This window comes from Bactrocera oleae, chromosome 5 (genome assembly GCF_042242935.1).
Source record: "Bactrocera oleae isolate idBacOlea1 chromosome 5, idBacOlea1, whole genome shotgun sequence".
NCBI classification, from domain to species: Eukaryota; Metazoa; Arthropoda; class Insecta; order Diptera; family Tephritidae; genus Bactrocera; species Bactrocera oleae.
In genome coordinates this window covers 6,977,664-6,995,638 of record NC_091539.1, presented here as the reverse complement: position 1 = coordinate 6,995,638, position 17,975 = coordinate 6,977,664, and the positions used below count along the sequence as shown (strand labels likewise).

Sequence of the window (17,975 nt, the reverse complement as noted above, 5' to 3'; positions counted from 1 at the left end):
ACAGAAAATCTTAAAAGCCTTTATATTGAGTGCCTCAAGCTATAGATAGTATGAACATAACTGTCTTCAAGAAGTCACAATAAATCTTACGTCGCAGGGCAAACCTCAATTTATTCTATTTCTATTTCTAATAGCTACAACAATAACACATGTGGTCTATTCTGTGTAGTTTCTATATCGTTCTGTTTCTGTTCTAAAGTTACGCTTTTATTCTGTTATACTTGACTCTCAGCGTTAAGCTTAGCAAACATTTATTTAGATATAAGTAAATACAAGAAAACAGTTTTTTTATATATCAAAAATTGTTTTTATTATAAATAAAATAAAAAGAAATATCCATTTTAGGTTGAAATAATAAAAAAATCGCTTAAACTTTGAAAACGGCGGAGTAATTTCAAAACCAGATAAATTGTGACTACTGATTTAAATTTTCAGCAAAATTCGTTAGTGTTTGTATAAACAATTATACAAATTATCAATAACCACCACAGCTTTTTGAATCGCTAATCCGCCTAAAATTAATATAAAAATTAAAAAAAAATATATATATAAATTTAAAAAAATATGTATATAAAAATTAAAAAAAAAATATAAAAATTAAAAAAAAAATATAAAAATTAAAAAAAAAATATAAAAATTTAAAAAAAAAAATAAAAATTAAAAAAAAAAATTTTAAAAAATATAAAAATTAAAAAAAATTTATAATAAAAAAATTAAAAGAAAAATTATATAAAAAAACAAATAAATAAAAATAAGAAAATAAAAACAAATAAAAAACAGAAAAACAAATAAAAAAAAAAACAGAAAAACAAATAAAAAAAAAGAAAACAAATAAATAAAAAAAAAAAACAATTTAAGAAATAAAAAGAAATGTTTCTTATAAATAAATAAAAAACAGAAAACCAAATAAAACAAAACATAAAATATGAAAAAAACAAAATATTAAAAAAAAGAAAAAAAAAATATTAAAAACAATACATAAAAAAGTAATCAAATAAAATATAAAAAAAATAAAAATTGCAAAAAAAAATAAAAAATAGAAAATAACTAAAAAATAAACGAATTTATAAAACAAAAAAATTATTAAAAAAAATAAAAAATTATTTAAAAAAAATAAAAAATTATTAAAAAAAAATAAAAAATTATTAACAAAAATAAATAAAAAAAAATAAAAAATTATTAACAAAAATAAATAAAAAAAAATAAAAAATTATTAACAAAAAAAAAATAAAAAATAAACAAAATTATTAAAAAATAAAATAAAAAATAAACAAAATTATTAAAAAAAAAATAAACAAAATTATTAAAAAAAAAATAAACAAAATTATTAAAAAAAAAATAAACAAAATTATTAAAAAAAAAATAAACAAAATTATTAAAAAAAAAATAAACAAAATTATTAAAAAAAAAATTACAAAAAGAAAAAATTAAACAAATACAATACAACCAAAAAAAGTATTAAATAAAATAAATTAAATTATAAAAAGAACCATAGAGAAGAAAATATGTTTTATAAACTTTAAAATTAAATGTTTTCATTTCTTTGTCTAATAAAATAAAAATATTAGAAAAATAAAAATAAAATTACTACATTTCTTTGTCTAAATTTTATTTCATTCAAAATAATATGCAAAACTGAAAAGATGATTTTACAAAACTACAATATTGTATCACACACCTTATAGACAAAATGTTTTCACACGATTTTGTTTACAACATATAATCGCAGCCACACACACACACACACACACACACACATTATCTAAAGCATACACACACTCACAGATGCATATGTTTCCACTTAATTATTGTTTGTTATAAGATGCACAATAGTTTTAATGATCTTCAAACCATTTTCGTGATTTAGCAAATTCAAACACGGATCGCTGATCTTTTCCTCCAATAATTTTAACAATTCCAAACGCAAACACTGTATCATCTCGGCCGTTTCATGCGTATGCGCCTTTAATATGATCCAATCCTCTTCTAGCAGAAATACAAAATCGCCGCCATGCAATTCGATTTTAAAATCACTACCAGCGAATAACACCAACGGCACCAGCGGCAACATAGAGCACTCACGTATAAATATACGCGATGTTTTCACTTTTTCCTGATAGATGAGGAACGGCGATTGAAAGCTGCCCACAATCGCGTTCACCGACGATGGGTGAATGGCGACGAAGCCGTCTTGACGTGTTTTGAAGCGCAAATCTTTGGCCGCATGCATTTTGGCCATTGCACCGCCGACAGTCGATATGTAGCTGCGTTCGGGTGTGAGCACCTTGACAATGTTTGGATAGAGCGCGGCGTAAAGCAACGATATGAGCAAACGATTATTGTCACCATTCACGTTCAGGTCCGCACCTGTGCAATATAGGTAATTTTATTAATTTTTATCAAATATTATTGATTTACTACGAAAATTATATTACCAGTTAAATCGAGTATATTATCGCTGGCGTTTTTGCGCTTGCGCGGTATGTTCATGGGCACAAAACCAATTGAGACTAGCAATTCCAGGAATTGATATTTTACCTCAGAAATGGTTTCCAGTGTTTTCAGTGAGAGAAAGTGCTCATCGGCGTAATTGCGACTGGCGTAGAAGTTGCGGCGCGACACTTCCAACCATTTCTGCAAGTTAAATGTGCGATAAGTTAAACAACGGCAATCAATTTTCAACACACTCACCTTGTACGCCAATAACATAGTCAAGTGGTCGCTATTGCATATAGCAAATTCACGTTTGCGCTTCTCTGCTTCGGCGCGTTTATTAAATGGACTAACAAAGGGCGATTTGTGACTCAAACACGCCGCTATTGTCAGCACGCTGTCCAAACACTGGAAAATGGCGCCATACAACATGAGTTTGCCGATACGCACATCGACCGGCAACGCTGACAAATGGTGACCCAACGCTGTCAAGTCTTGCGTCTCATCTAAAGCACCGACATCCTGTAAACGTCGCACAGCCGAAAGTATATTTTCTTCGGTGGGCGGTTCCAGTGTACGCCCCAACACCTCCAGCGTATTCTTGGCGCTGAAGCAAGGTAAGGTTTTTATGCGCAACACCAGCTGTTCCAATGGTACACGATGTATTTCTGGCACGGGTTGTGCTAGGAAATTGTGGCGGAAACGATGACCCGTATAGAGATGTATACAAACGCCTGGCATGACGCGTCCGGCACGTCCTTTGCGTTGCAGTGCGTTAGCGCGTGACACCCACACTAACTCCAGTGACTCCATGTTACGATTAGCATCGAAACGCTTCTCTTTCATCAAACCGTAGTCAACAACGAACACGCAGTCGTCGATGGTGAGCGAAGTCTCGGCAATATTAGTGCTAAGCACGATTTTTCGTTTACCTTTCGGTGCTGGTCGAAAAATGGACGCTTGTTCTTCACTGGAGAGTGATGAGTGTAGCGGTATGACGATAAAGTTACCGTTTCTGCAGAGAAATGACTAAATGATGAGCGTATGCAACACAAAAATTTAATTAATTGTAGTAACCTGTTTCCAAAGAGTGCGCTATCGCCGAGCGCTTCATGCACGGTTTGGATTTCTTGTAGACCTGGTAGAAATACCAATATTGTGCCTTCTTTGGGCCAGTTGTGCTCCCCTTCCACAATGTATTTGAGCACAGATTCCACTAATTCGGGATTGATTTTCATCGGCTCCATGAGGTAGATGCTTTTGCAAGTTTTCTTCGAATAATCTTTGTATTGTGTGAACAATAAGAAAATTTTATCACATAAAAATTATTTTAAAACACTACATAAATAAGAAAACGAAAAAAAACGTAACTTTGGCTGCACACAAGTTATAATACCCTCCACAGTTGCATATATTATTATTATAGCATAAAAACATATTTATTTTAATTTTGATCGATCAGTTTGTATGGCAGCTATATGCTATAGTGGTCCGATCTGAACAATTTGTGCGGAGATTGTGGCGCTGCCTTAGACAATAACCCATGCAAAATTTAGTGCAGATAACTTATCAAATAAAAAAGTTTTCTATACTAGAACTTGATCTTGATGGAATAATTTATATGGCAGCTATATGCTATAGGGGTCCGATCTGAACAATTTGTGCGGAGATTGTGGCGCTGCCTTAGACAATAACCCATGCCAAATTTGGTGCAGATATCTTATCAAATAAAAAAGCTTTCCATACTAGAACTTGATCTTGATGGAAAAATTTATATGGCAGCTATATGCTATAGTCGTCCGATCTGAACAATGATCGGAGATTGTGGCGCTGCCTTGGACAATAACCCATGCCAAATTTAGTGCAGATAACTTATCAAATAAAAAAGTTTTTCATACTAGAACTTGATTATGATGGAAAAATTTATATGGCAGCTATTAGCTATAGTGGTCCGATATAGGCGGTTCCGACAAATGAGGAGTTGCTTGGAGAGAAAAGAACGTGTGCAAAACTTCAGGTCGATATCACAAAAACTGACCGACTAGTACGTGTATATGCAGACATACGGATATGTCTAAATTGACTCAGCTCGTTACGCTGATCAGTTATACATATATAATTTTATAGGGTCTCCTAAGTTTCCTTCTGGGTGTTACAAACTTAATATACTCCTTTCAGAGTAGACAAATTGGAAGATATAAATAAATAACTATTATTGCTAAAAGAAGCACATAAATGCGTTGAAAAACTGCTTAAACAATAAAAAAAAATAGATAAGCAATTTCAAAAAAGCACTCACCACTATAGCGTCCATACATTTGCGCCAACGTAAGCTTGTCATCTTTTATGCTCCTGGCCGGCTCGGCCGCTTCCGACTTTACATCCGAGTATTCTAATTCACGCATTAGCTCTTCCTCTTCCTTTTTGGTTATTTTACGACAAAATTGTGAATCACATTCCATTACATAATCACATACTTCCAGAATATCTTCGAGAAATAATTGCTCGACGTGGAATGTGCGTCCAGGTATATCCAACACTGGCGCACCACCAAAATATTCTGAAAACAATTTGGCATTTAGAGTGGCGGACATGAGTATCACTTTAAGTTCGGGTCGTTGTTTGAGCAGGTCTTTAAGTATCATAAGTAGAAAATCGGATTCTTCACTTCTTTCGTGCACCTCGTCGACAATGACATGCGAAACGGTACTTAGCAGCGGATCGGCAGTGAGTCGTCGCAAGAGTATACCGGTGGTGCAGAAGGTTAAACGTGTGGTAGATGAAATTTTATTTTCTAGACGTATTTGGTAGCCCACCGTTTGACCCACACGTTCGGTGCGCTCATCGGCAACACGCTCAGCCACACCTATCGCTGACAAGCGTCGTGGTTGCGTGCACACTACTTCGACGTGTGGTATTTTATTAGAATCTTTAAGTTTGGATGCTTGAAATAGCCAATTGTCGAGTATGAATTGCGGTATTTGTGTGGACTTGCCACAGCCGGTCTCGCCTGATATCACAATGACCTAAAGGTATAATTTGCTTTTTAACAATTATGTTTGTTTTTTTATCAGCATATGAAAATACCTGCGATTTCTCTATTAAATCCAATATTTCAAGCATTTTCTCGAAAGCTGGCAAATTACGACGTCCTAACATCATTTTGCGGTATCTTTCATCTTCCTGTCGTTGTAGAAATTTTCGCAGCAGCACACGATCTTCATTTTCGGTTTGTTTGGTGGAACGCTGTTGTTCGGCATGTGACGTCTGACCACGTTCGTAGTGTGTTGGCAGTACTTCGGGCAGGCCGCCATTTGTTGTGGTTTCGACATCGCCATCATTGGCGAAAAGTGATTTGGCATCTGAAGGAAATGGATAGGCATCGACTTTTGGCAGCTGTGAGTAGGCCTCTTCGCTTTGTATAGCTTCGCAAATGCTATAAACACAACCCATACCGTCAGCGCAAATGCTGCGTGCCTCACAATGTAAACGACGCGCTACAAGCAGCAATATATCACGCGGTAGATCGTGGCATGTTGTTTTGAGGTAGATAAATGGCGCTTCATACGGATATTTGGTATCGGGTGGAAATCGTATTTCCAGAAAAAACCAGTTGTATTCTTCATTACCATCGAGGAAATCTGAAATTGCGGCAAAAATTTTTAAAACATCCGTGTTAAACAAATCACTTATTTCTACCATCGTGCTTTTTCCGCTGTCCCTCTCCTACTTCCACAGCAGGCGCTATGTGGGCAAAGCGGCACTTGTTGCCGAACCGACATGTGCCATCGCGTTCAAAATTACGACAACGCGCTTTTCCAATGACTGTTTGTTTAACTTTTTGTTTTGCTGCTGGGTTGGGTATACCAGTACGTTTTCGTCGCTCTGACGGACTGTGTACTAGTAAATGGTCTATTTTGAATTTCAAACTCCAAACCGTATTTTTTTCCTTTTCTTCAAAAGCTGTATCATAAATAGATTCTAAGGCTGCTTTTTCATCGTTACGCATTTCCAATAGATCTTCTTTGCTTATATCATTATTCAAGAACTCGTTAGCTTCGTCATCCGTTTGTGTAACTAGTACACGCATATATTTACGGTAAAGCAACAATAACGCAGCATCGGTGTCTCCATTGCAGTGATCAAAAGCTTCCGCACAATGCAAGGCCGCGAATCCATAATTTTCCAACTTTAGCAAAGCGAAACGCCGCAAACGGTCCTCTGGCGTTTCTGCCTTTTGATTGTCGGCTGAGTAGTTCGTGACACTATGTACAACTAATGTGCCACGATCTTCCCAGTAAGCCTTTTTCATATGACTACCGCGATCGGCGTAAACTGATGCGTCATTGAGACGAAAATCGGGGCCATGTATTGCCCGCAGTGTCTCCATTGTCATTTTTTGTGAAGCTTCCGAAAGACGCAGTTCTTGCAGCTCGGTCTTGATAGCAACTTTGGCAGGTGCGACTTTGATAGGAGCATTACTTAAATGAAAAATAATAAAGTTATACACTTAAGGATGAAAAAATATTAATAATGCACTCACGTTGTTCGCGGGTCGCAGAGTGGGCGGAGGTACCAGTTTTCGTCTTGCTCAGGTTCCATGGTGTTGGCCAATAACAACTATGTATATATTGATTGGTATCAATAATTAATTTCACTATATTTATTTACAATTTAGCTATTATTACATCTACTGGCGAAGTCACCAAAATTATAAATAAGTTGAAAGTTTGTAGAAAAAAAGCAACAACCAGCAGATATGCAATAAACGTGTCAGCAATGATCAGCTGGTCTTGCTGTTTATAGCGCTGCCGTATGCGATAAATATTTTTTTTTTCAAACACGAGGAAGAGGAAGAACACACCGGAAATGATTATAAAGTCAGTTGTATGATGTTACACGAAACTAATACGAAAACGAAAAACGCTAAACATATTATAATTGAGATGAAATTTAATAATTTTAAAAATAAAATGCAATTATTATAATAAGGTATTTGTTAATTTAAGTATCTCAATTACTTAAAACACTTATCGATTGTTTAATGGCAACCTATCGATTTAAGCCGTTTGCAGCTTTCACGCTTTTTGCAACTCTGTGTTTCTTTACAAATGCTAACGGTTCTTCTGTCACCTTGATTGTTATTCCCGTCTTATCAGAAATTAATATTTTTGATTGTTTAGTGATTTAAATATGAATTTTGTGGCTGCTCTTAAATGTGGTACTACACCAGATGTAAGCTTCTGCTTTATAAATAAACATATATGTGGACTATATTGTGAATATGTATTCGGCAGGTGGTGGCAGCGCGATGTATTAACCAGTTCCTGTTTCGATCCGGGCCTCAAGAGGAGCTTTGCCTAGAGACGTCAGCAGATTTTATTAATGAATTGTTCAAAGCGATTGGCATGCACACCCAGTTTACTGCACAAGATTTGGAAAAGGGAAAAGATTTCGATTGGGAGGCAGCTGGTTGCCGTTGCTACATTTTTCATCGTGATGCCATGTTCTTCAACAATTTTGAGCGTTTTCTTACTCAACTAAGTAAAGCAGTGCGCAAGGTACAAGCAACTGCCTCGGAATCCAAGGCACTTCTACTATACTGCGAATTGCTGGGTGTTTGGTGTAATTGTTGCATAGATTTGCAGAAACAAGATGCCGATATGCAAGTGAAGTTTCTCGTAGAGCCAATTGCGCGCATTAGTATACATACATAAAATAAGTAATTTTCGGCATACATTTCAAATTCAGTATTTTTACAGATTACATGCTCTTTCTTGGTGTGCACAAAATTAAAACAAAATGTAGTGTGGACTTTTGCGGTGTAGACACAATTTCTAAATACCTGCTGAACAGCGCGTTACATGGTTTATTGTATGTTTTGTAATGTAGTTTATAATTTAAGATTTCGCATTTTAATTTTTACAGCTTTGAGGAATGTCATTCATACATAGCTGAAGGTTTAAGTAAAATTGTAGAAAATTACTTTGCAACATCGAATGCCTTTAATGAAGATGCATTTAAATTCTATCGCCTTGTTTTTAGAGTGGGGGTAATATAGCCGTAGTATCCATATTTTCAATAATAAAAATCTGCAACATCTTCACGTAGCAACACAAAGCCACACATTGTGGTATTTTCAAAAGCCTCATACGTATGCTGGACAATCTTTCAATACAGCAAGATGTAAGCAACCACCGTCAGCTTGTACGCTTTCTTATTGAAAAGGATATGCAGGAGATTTACTACACATTTCTAAAATTGGAAAAGACAAAAGGCTTGCTAATGGCCACACTCAATTTTTTGCAGAAATTGCAGCCGTAAGAAATTCTTGAAGTTTTTGTTGTACGAAAAAGCATTTATTAATAGAAAACTCATTGTAGACAGTTAATTGATTTGGAATGTTTCTCGAAAACGTTTCTGGAGGCAATACTTGGGCTTGCATTGCATAAAGATGAAAATATTTCATTAACTGCTGCGGAATTGTACATTAAAATGGCACGTGCCAAGGCATGCGATGATGACCATATACTAAAGCATGTACTGGAGTTTTATTTGGAAGAAACGGTGCTGAGTACTTATAATACACGTAACAGTTATTGATTTAAATATAACTTTAATTTTTTCAGACAAATATTGAGTTGATGACTACTTATGTTAATGCTTTATGGTCATATTTTCCCTATATGCAGTCAATAGAAATATATTTTAACTTGCTGAAAGATGCTGAGAACGTGCCAATTGTCATGCATTATTTTGTTGCACAATTTATAGTTGTGGTGTATAAAAAAATGTTGGAACAACCAGGTATAAGCACAACGTTTGATATATATTTACCAAAATTTTAATAATTACTAAATTTTTATACGCTGAACAGGGTATATTTAGTTTGCCATGAAGTTTGTAACACCCAGAAATGTCGGAGATCCCATAAAAAATATATATAAATGATCTGTATGATAAACTGAGTCGATTTGGCCATGTATGTTTGTCTGTCTGTATATACGCGAACTCATCTCTCAGTTTTTGAGATATCGATCTGAAGTTTTGCACACGTCCTTATCACCCAAAAAAGCTGCTCATTTGTCGGAAACGCCGATATCGGACCACTATAGCATATAGCTGCCATACAAACTAACCGATCAAAATCCAGTTTTTGAATGAAATCTTTTGTATTTGTGAAGGGTATTACATCGAAATTAACGTATTTTTTCTTGTTTATTGTGAGTTTTAGGTCGTGAGCGATATACAAACGAATTTATTTTCGTTTATAAAACATTGCCATCATTATTCGAAGAATTAAATAGCCAATGCGTGAAAGGCATACTACTGCAGTTATATAGCTTTTCTGATCAGCAATTGTTGTGTGAGAATTGTGCTGAATTAAAACAAGTATAGTGGCATTAATACTAAAATAAAAATAGTATTATAAATAACTTTGCTTCCAGTTACTACCTAAGTATGAAGATCATTTCGTATCGACATTTAAAGGTGATACAAAGTTGCACTATCTCTATTTGTACGCTTCATTTGCACATTTTGCACGCTCCATTGAAAAGACAACAAATTTTTATAAATTAGATGTATGCGGATTACACGTTTATGCACAATATGTAGACATAGAGCGTAAGCTCCAAGCACTTGATACAGGAAAGGTACATATTTTTTCAAATTTTATAAAATTTCTTTGAAATATATATATACATATAAATATCTACAGTCACCAAGTGCGCAGCAAGTGAGTGCCTACTGCTATATAATACAAAAAATCGGCGTTTTATTGAAGTTAGGCTATAATGTATTTGATCAGTTGGAACATATTTTAAAAACGCTGCATGTGCGCTTGCTCGATACTAAACAATTAGAAAAGTTTGCTGCTAAAGAAATTTTTATTGGTAAGTGTCAATTGCTGTCTACTTAAATCAAGTATTTTTTTTAAATTTTCTAAATAAAATATTTTTCTACATCTACAAAATTTTCATAAATACTAGATGTTTATGCCATTGATTTGCTGGTGAGTGGCTGTATTCAATTATCACGCAACAAAGATTTCACGAAGTCTTCAAAATTGTGGCTTGTGCGTGAAATACACGCCTTGGAAACTTGTTTAGTTGCTTGTTTAAGCAAAGCGGAGTCAACAACTAATGCACAAATGTATCGTGTCAAAACGGTAATAATAAAAAAAATATTAAAAATATAACTTTTTTAAATTAAAGTCTATTTTATTTAAAAAAAATCAAATTTTTAAATCAAAATCTATTTTAATTTTACATATTCTTTCGTTCAATAGTATTTTCTCTGTCTTGCAAATTTGTATTACACATTTCGTGAAGCCTCTGACATACCCAAGTTGCAACTTAAGCTGCAACCATATCATGTCATGGTTGAAACATTGCTGTATAGTTGTTTACAGCGTAAGCCAAGAACACAAGTTGTCAGCGAAGAGCAGTCGGAATTGCATCCTAAGCATATAATGAGCTTTCAGCAAAGTATGTTTAACAAATTCACGAAGCTGCACTCAACGAAAGATATTGAACTGCCAACGCCAGCAGCTTGGAAGTTATGCTTGCGCTATGGTGTGGTGAGTAACATTATTCTCTTTTAAATATATTGCATACATTGAGGATGAGCTTTTGGAAAGTTACAAATTTTAGCGGTAAAATGTAAAAACAGATGCAATAAAGACCAAATTTTTTTTTTTTAATTTAGCTTTTTAAATTTTAACTTTATCGCATCTGGTTTTACATTTTACCGCTAAAATTTTCAATTTTCAAAAATCTCATCCGCAATTTCAACTTTACAAATAAAAAAGTGTCAATACAAGAACTTACATTTGATGCGTCAGTTTGTATGCTAGATAAATGCTATAGGGGTGCGATTTGCACAATTTGTTCGGAGATTGTAGCGTTGCCTTGAACAATAATCCATGCCGTTCCCATGACAGTCGGGTCTACCTAACCGGAATGGACCCGGATTTTTATCCGGCTAAGGACTGCCAACTCGGCGAAATTCTGCCGCTACAACAACAACAATAACAACAATAGTCCATGCAAATTTTCGTGAAGATATCTTGCCAAATTAAAAAATTTTAATTTCTACAAAAATAACTTATTATCTCTAAATTTTGCATTTACTTATTGAAACATTATTTTTTTTGTCATTTAACCATTTCTTTTCCACACAGACTGCACATAAGTTTTCCGATGAATTATTTGCATTTATGAAAGCTTTAACAAAATACCATTTCAAAATATTTACACATATTTCTGCCGTATTGGTATACAATTTGTACAATCAAAAGCCACCGTTCACAATGGACGTTATACAGGTGAGTCGTAGAAAAAAATTCTATGCTTTTAGGTTTTTGGTAGTACAAAATTAAATATATGTAAGTTGAAAATAAATAATATATATCACATCTCACGCTATTACGATAAAACGTAACCTCAAATTTGCTTCAAATAATCACAATATAAATATGCTAAACTTTCTAGCAAGACAATTAACTGTTAAATACGTATACAAAACAATAAAAGAAATCCCAAGCATATAAGCTCAAAACTTATCTGAAAAGCTGTAGGCTAGATAACTAAAATTTCTAAAAAATATCACATTTCTTTAGCGAAACTTCAAGACACTATATTTGCTTAGCAACGCCATCACTGACCCAATCGTTTTACTCTCGTTTTTAGTCCGTTATTCGTGCACAAAAGTCCTTCATTGATCAGCTTCCAGCAGAGAATACGCCCACTTTGATCTGTGTTAATGTAGTATTGCGTGTTTTGCAATTTCTACAACAAGCCCTAATAAAACTACCACCCATCACCGGCGGCAATCGTTTGACAGCTTTGAAACATCTATATCTCTATACACACAATTTGAATGTTAACAATGATAATGTGTTGCCCGATATGTGAGTAATGCCATACAATTTACACAAGTATTTCCGCAGAAATACCTGTGCACGCTTTTTAATTCGAAATTATAATATGTGCCAACGTTTTTTGTTTGTCTTTTCTTTTGTACTCGTTTTTGTAGTCAAGACCAAGCGAAAGCCTTGCAGAATCACATGTTAAATAATGCCGAACAAATGTGTTTAAAGGCGTATTTATGCGCTTTGAGCGCGAACACAGAAAGCCGTGCAAGAATATGAGCTTAACTTGCACACACAACAAAGTTTCACGCAAAAGTATAAAATTATCCCTATGTTGACAAATAACTAAAAATGCACTGCGGCGATATATTCTAGAAATTCATCGATATACTTATGTACTTACGCGTATGTCATTTACTTTTAAGTTTTAAGTTATTCTCATAAGTTATTCTCATAAATTAAACTGATTTCCTTTTCATTATCAATATTTGTAAACAATGAGTTATTGTATACACATACATATGGTATATACTTCTGTACGTGGATGTGTGAATATGAAAATGGAAGTTGCGAATTTGTACTTTTCCTATGAAATGAAAAAACGCCATATTTTCATAAATTATATTTTAAAGCACTATATTTATAAAAATACATACAAATAATTATATACCTATCGGTTTCTAGCAAATAATTTGTGATTGCTTATCACTGAGTGATTAATTAATAATATTTGTACATTTATTTCTAATGTTCTCATTTATTTGCATATACATCATATATATGCGTCTAATTTTACTTCTGTGCCAATATTTTATAATGAATTACCGCACCATGTTTCCTGCGCACCACGTTTTCATTCGTGTATTAACCTCAATCTTAAAAAACCTCAATCTTAAAAATCGCCCGTTTGTTAATATTGCCTGTTAATTTTTAACTTATGTGCATATGTATATAAGTAAAAGCATTATGCGGGTCATCGAAAAATATAAGCAAAGTTACTTAAACAATTTTAGATTTCATTGACTGTTTGCTTAAGTTATTAACAAGCATGAATGCAGTCGCATATGTAACTAACCAAGAGTCGTAAATTGTTTGCGAGTTGTGTTTTTTTGTTGCAAGTTTCTGAAAAAACCACCTATTTTTAATATTAGTTTAAGTGGGCTTTCGATAAAATTTGTTAAATATATATATAATTAATGCGCGCGAGATTTGGCAAAAAATTCACAAAATAATTAAATATTTTTGTTTTCAGTATCTGCACTACAACTTTTATGTGTTGTTTAAAATTTAGTAATTTTATGTATTTAAATATTGAAATCTGTTAAATTCAACAGCTTTAATAATTTAGAGGCTTATATGATTTATCTATGATTTTAGTTATAGCAATATGTAAATTTAACATTATTACTTATATTTTGATTAGTAAAAACATTCAATTAAATACTAATTATATATTATTATTTTATTTTGATTGATTGTTAAAAAACAATCGGTATTTATGGTGACAGGATTTAGTTCGATTAGCGTTTATGGTATGTTTAGAGGTGCAAGTTTGCTTAGATACATTTCAGTTATAAATATAAAAAGTGACAAGCAAAACAATTACTTAATACTAATATAAAATACATTTTAAAATAAACTAATATAATACAATAAAATTAAATGTTTAATTATTAAATCGTATATAAAATATTGTAAATAAATTATATAACTATGTAAGAGTGTGAAATTGATTAAACGATAAATAAATTTTAGTTTTATTGAATTTTAAAATTTAAATTTATTTCATCTAAATGAAAACAAAAAAGAATTCTAATAGTAATTATGTCTAATTTAAATACTAAATACTACCATATAGCGTTAAATTTTCAAATAAAGCCTACTTCACTGTTCAGAATTCATAAAATTTCACACTTCGATTTCGTTTAAAATATTTTAAAAAGTCTGCCAACAGCTAACACATAAATCACAAGACACTTTCTTTTTTGCATTTAGCGCGCATTTTAAAAATATAGTAATAATAAATTAATAGCAATCTCTGTAATAAAAATCTTTGTCGGCGGAAGTTTACATGTAAATTACGCATTAATTTGAATACCTAGGCACTTGTTGATGTGTCATTTACACTTGTCTATCTAGGCCTTAAGTGTGTACTTAATTTTTAGCTCTTGAGGGGAATTAAAGCAGACACACAGGTACTTGGAATAACATTTTTTACGCTATCTGATTGATCGGCGGTCATCCATTAAAATCAATTTAAATATATCTAGTGCAAATAAATTTAGAAATTTTGACAGGTGGAGATACATCGTGTTTCACTTAAAAGAAAAATAACAATTCGACAATTTTGATAATTTTCCAGAACATTCAAATTTTGGGTATGTATGCAAATAAAATATGTCAATAATCAACATATAATCATACCAAGGGCTAGTCTAGCACTCCTATAGCACACGCGTACGTCACAGGCACCCTTGAAGACCAGCGGCTTATGGTGATATCTCTGTATGCCCATCTGTTGCCCATAGATTTCAATATATGTATGTATGTAAAAAAACCAACTCCTTAGCTGCGCCTTCAAGTATTTATTTTATCTAAAGTCAATTATCAATTTTATTGGCGCGGTTAGTTGGTTGAAAGTGATGATACATATCTTCTTTTGCTTTCTTTTTTTGTATTTAAATTCTTTACGTAAAGGTAATAAATTATGTTTGTATATATTGTTATTTTTGACTAAGGGTTGACTACAATTTTCGATTTATGCTAAGAAAATGCATAAAATTCAAGTTTATGTATATTATTTATAGTAGTAAGGACTTTGATTTCAGTTGTTATATTTAAAATTTTATTTCTTTTATATATTTTTTTGATATTTTAAACTTAAATTTTATTTTTATAAACTTAAAATTTTTCATTATATTTTTTTTCACTTAAAGTTTTTAATATTCTATTTTATTTTTTATTTACTTTGTTTTATTTTTTATTTATTTATTTATGCTTTTTGATTACAAATTTTTATTATGTGTTTACACTTTTTTCTCTTTCACAAGCACACAAATATTTAAATATTAAATTTTCTGAGTCTCTACTCATTTTCACTTATGACTAAAAAATATTAATTTTTGCGTAAATCGCACTAAAAATGCGCCGGTTAGTCTCCAACTGTTAGCTCATTGTATGCTCTGCAGCCTCTGCGGCCAGCAACAGGCGCATCGTTAAGGTGATAATACATTTAATTCATTGCTACTGTTTGTTTGTGTTGCTTATTTGCAGATTCGCTACCTCTTACAGCTTGCTATTACATGAATGTGCGTGCGCATACTACATATAAATATACATATACTTATGTATTTGTATACATATACGATTGTACAATAATTTACGAGTATTGGTGTAACTTAAATTCATCTATTTTCGCTTTGTTGTCATTTTTGCTGCATTGCCATCTGAAGTAGTATATTTTAGCGTCAACAAATTATTTATTGTCATAATCAACACTTTTGGATTTCCTCTTATTTACAAAAATACAATATGTACACTCTTCCCAGCGTCGTGTTTGTTGAGTGTATAACTATTGAGTGTAAAAATTGGAGTAATCGGTTTTACATTTATTAATACAAACAATTTTAAGTATTTGTCAGAAAAACTATAATACACGCTACTAACAAGCATCATTAAAACTTTGCGTAAAGCCGCGCCGTCATTATTACAACAAGCAACGGCGTAACATTCTCAAGTAAACAAACTTCACAACAAGCACTTCCGTTAATCGAACGTCAATATCAGTCTGCCAACAGTTCAAACTAAATTTAATAGAAGTGATTTAATTGCCTGTAACTAGCCATTAAATGTACAAATATTTATGTTTAAAACGTGTTATGGTTTTAGTGTGAATATCAGTACGTTAATTGTGTTGCAAAAACGGATGCAAAATGTGCTATAGAAAAGTTCAGGAAATTCAAGGAAATTGTACGCGAACGCCCTTTGTGAAGTATGACATTGAAAAAATTCGACAACGGAAATTATTGGAAGCAGCACAAAATGGTAAACAGGTAAGTAGGACGTAGTTGGGCTTAGTTATTGATACATTTAAAATAAGATGCTTTGAAATAAACATAAAAATAATGAAAAAGAATAAAGGTTGGGTTTAATCTATCTAATTATGTAACTGAGGCAAAGCCAGCCACTCTGCCACATTATACGCGTTTACTAAAACTATTGTAAAAAAAATCAGTTAGTAAATTAATTCGAAACGCTCGCCTAGCAAAGCACATATAAAATCTAGGTCTTAAGTCTATTCCTTTCTGATTAAACAAAAACTGCTTTGAATTTTTAAATTTTTTAACTCAAAGTTTGCACTATAATAAGTGTTAATTTTGCATTTGAAACGAACTCACTAGCGAGTTACCGGTTTTTAGTAAGCTTTAGAAAGCGTTACCGCTATTTACACATCATTAGTGAGGTAGCAAAATGTAAGGAGTACGTAACTGCTCCGATTACTGTCTGTCTAAAAATATTTGCGTTTGAGAACACTATAATAAAACAAAAAAAAAATGCATACGATACTTACTACTTGCTTAGCTAAAATTTATCTATACATTGCAAAAATATGTTATTTTTACAATCTGTATTTATTTTATTTAGCTTTAGTATGACAAACTAAGCGATGTGTCGATACATATGTGCATACATACAAACCTATGCGAGTCGATCGCGAAAAGCGCTCTTCGCTTGCTGTTTTGTAATTGTGTTTGTGACGGCGTATGTGTGGGTGCGTAAGCAACGCTGAATTCGACAGGCGTATTTATATGGCCAACGAATTTTCGGGGAGCGTTTTATTTCTAACATAAATGTATGTACTTGTATGTATATATGTTTGACAACGTATTTTATGGCAAGCAATAAATAAAAGTTAAAAATTGAAATTGAAGACGACAGCAGAAATGTCAAAAAATTCAGCGCTTGTCACCACTGATTACTCACACACAAACACACACACACACACACGCACACACAGTCGTTTACTAATCTAAGTAAACAACTACCTGTTAATTTGTCTATAGATGTGCAACAACAAAGCGCCGGCGTATGGCTGGTGGGGGTGGTAGAACGTCAGCGACGTGCGCTCATATTGTGTTGCGAAAGCGAATTTGATTTATTTAGTGAATAGAATAAAATAAATTATAATAAAAGCTTGAAAAATATTACAACAAAATATGCGCGTTGCGCTCGAGCTTTGCTCAATTACGCGGATATTTGCTGCTGTGCTTTAGAAATCTTCAAAGGCGCTTTAAGCAGCGCTCTGAATGTCTGTCCCTACATACAACTGCGCGCTAAACCAATTTGCGTGCATATACATACACACATACATATATTCATCTCTGTGTGCCTGTAAGCAATAGCGCTTTTGCTCGACATTTTAAATCGCGCCGCGATCGACTTTAGCTGCAGCGTTAAACAAAATGTGTGCGCCGCTTTTTGTGTGTGAGTGTGCGCGAAAGCATTATTGTGACACCTACGCGCGCTGCTCACTTCTGCGCCTGTGTTATGCGCTTACGTGTGTATGCGTGCGATCGCGATTGTGATCGCCAACGTTACTTCCCCTAACGCTATGTAACGAATATACAATAATAACAACTCAATCACTAACACGTACGCAGCTATATAG

The 17,975-nt window shown here is 33.0% G+C and overlaps 3 protein-coding genes across 7 annotated transcripts in view; 2 read left to right on the top strand and 1 right to left on the bottom strand.

Annotated features, from left to right (window-relative positions):
• Positions 1-1,592: 1,592 nt before the first annotated feature.
• On the bottom strand, positions 1,593-15,108 carry LOC106615090 (putative ATP-dependent RNA helicase DHX57). Of its 2 annotated transcripts, none has more exons than XM_070110379.1 (9): positions 14,732-15,108; positions 6,977-7,053; positions 6,133-6,914; positions 5,521-6,074; positions 4,733-5,459; positions 3,511-3,715; positions 2,692-3,448; positions 2,436-2,634; positions 1,593-2,367 (listed from the first exon to the last, which is right to left on the bottom strand). In XM_070110379.1, exons 2-9 carry the CDS (start codon positions 7,033-7,035, stop codon positions 1,802-1,804), a joined length of 3,849 nt encoding a protein of 1,282 aa, XP_069966480.1. In that variant the 5' UTR covers positions 7,036-7,053; positions 14,732-15,108; the 3' UTR covers positions 1,593-1,801. The 2 variants fall into 2 exon arrangements, with proteins under 2 accessions (XP_069966480.1, XP_069966479.1); XM_070110378.1 differs by lacking the exon at positions 14,732-15,108 and adding an exon at positions 7,122-7,201.
• sunn (sisters unbound) lies at positions 7,532-12,735 on the top strand. 3 transcript variants are annotated; one of them, XM_014231141.3, is made up of 15 exons: positions 7,533-7,668; positions 7,731-8,136; positions 8,196-8,307; positions 8,362-8,485; positions 8,545-8,753; positions 8,817-9,000; positions 9,063-9,240; positions 9,668-9,825; positions 9,882-10,088; positions 10,154-10,328; positions 10,425-10,603; positions 10,724-11,014; positions 11,618-11,761; positions 12,126-12,346; positions 12,472-12,735. In XM_014231141.3, the coding sequence occupies exons 1-15, from the start codon at positions 7,627-7,629 to the stop codon at positions 12,584-12,586; spliced, it is 2,745 nt and encodes a 914-aa protein (XP_014086616.2). In that variant the 5' UTR covers positions 7,533-7,626; the 3' UTR covers positions 12,587-12,735. The 3 variants fall into 3 exon arrangements, with proteins under 3 accessions (XP_036232851.2, XP_014086616.2, XP_014086617.2); XM_036376958.2 differs by lacking the exon at positions 11,618-11,761 and having other exon boundaries at positions 7,532-7,668; XM_014231142.3 differs by lacking the exon at positions 7,533-7,668 and having other exon boundaries at positions 8,055-8,136; positions 8,185-8,307.
• A 986-nt stretch (positions 15,109-16,094) lies between the features above and the next one.
• Ork1 (open rectifier K[+] channel 1) overlaps positions 16,095-17,975 on the top strand; it is a 34,554-nt gene continuing 32,673 nt past the window's right edge. The window contains exon 1 of one of the 2 annotated variants that reach the window (XM_036376952.2): positions 16,095-16,351. In XM_036376952.2, coding sequence (XP_036232845.2) covers positions 16,240-16,351 — 112 coding nt within the window. In that variant the 5' untranslated portion in view covers positions 16,095-16,239. Of the gene's footprint in view, positions 16,360-17,975 lie in introns of both variants that reach the window. The other variant, XM_036376953.2, reaches the window with a different exon arrangement.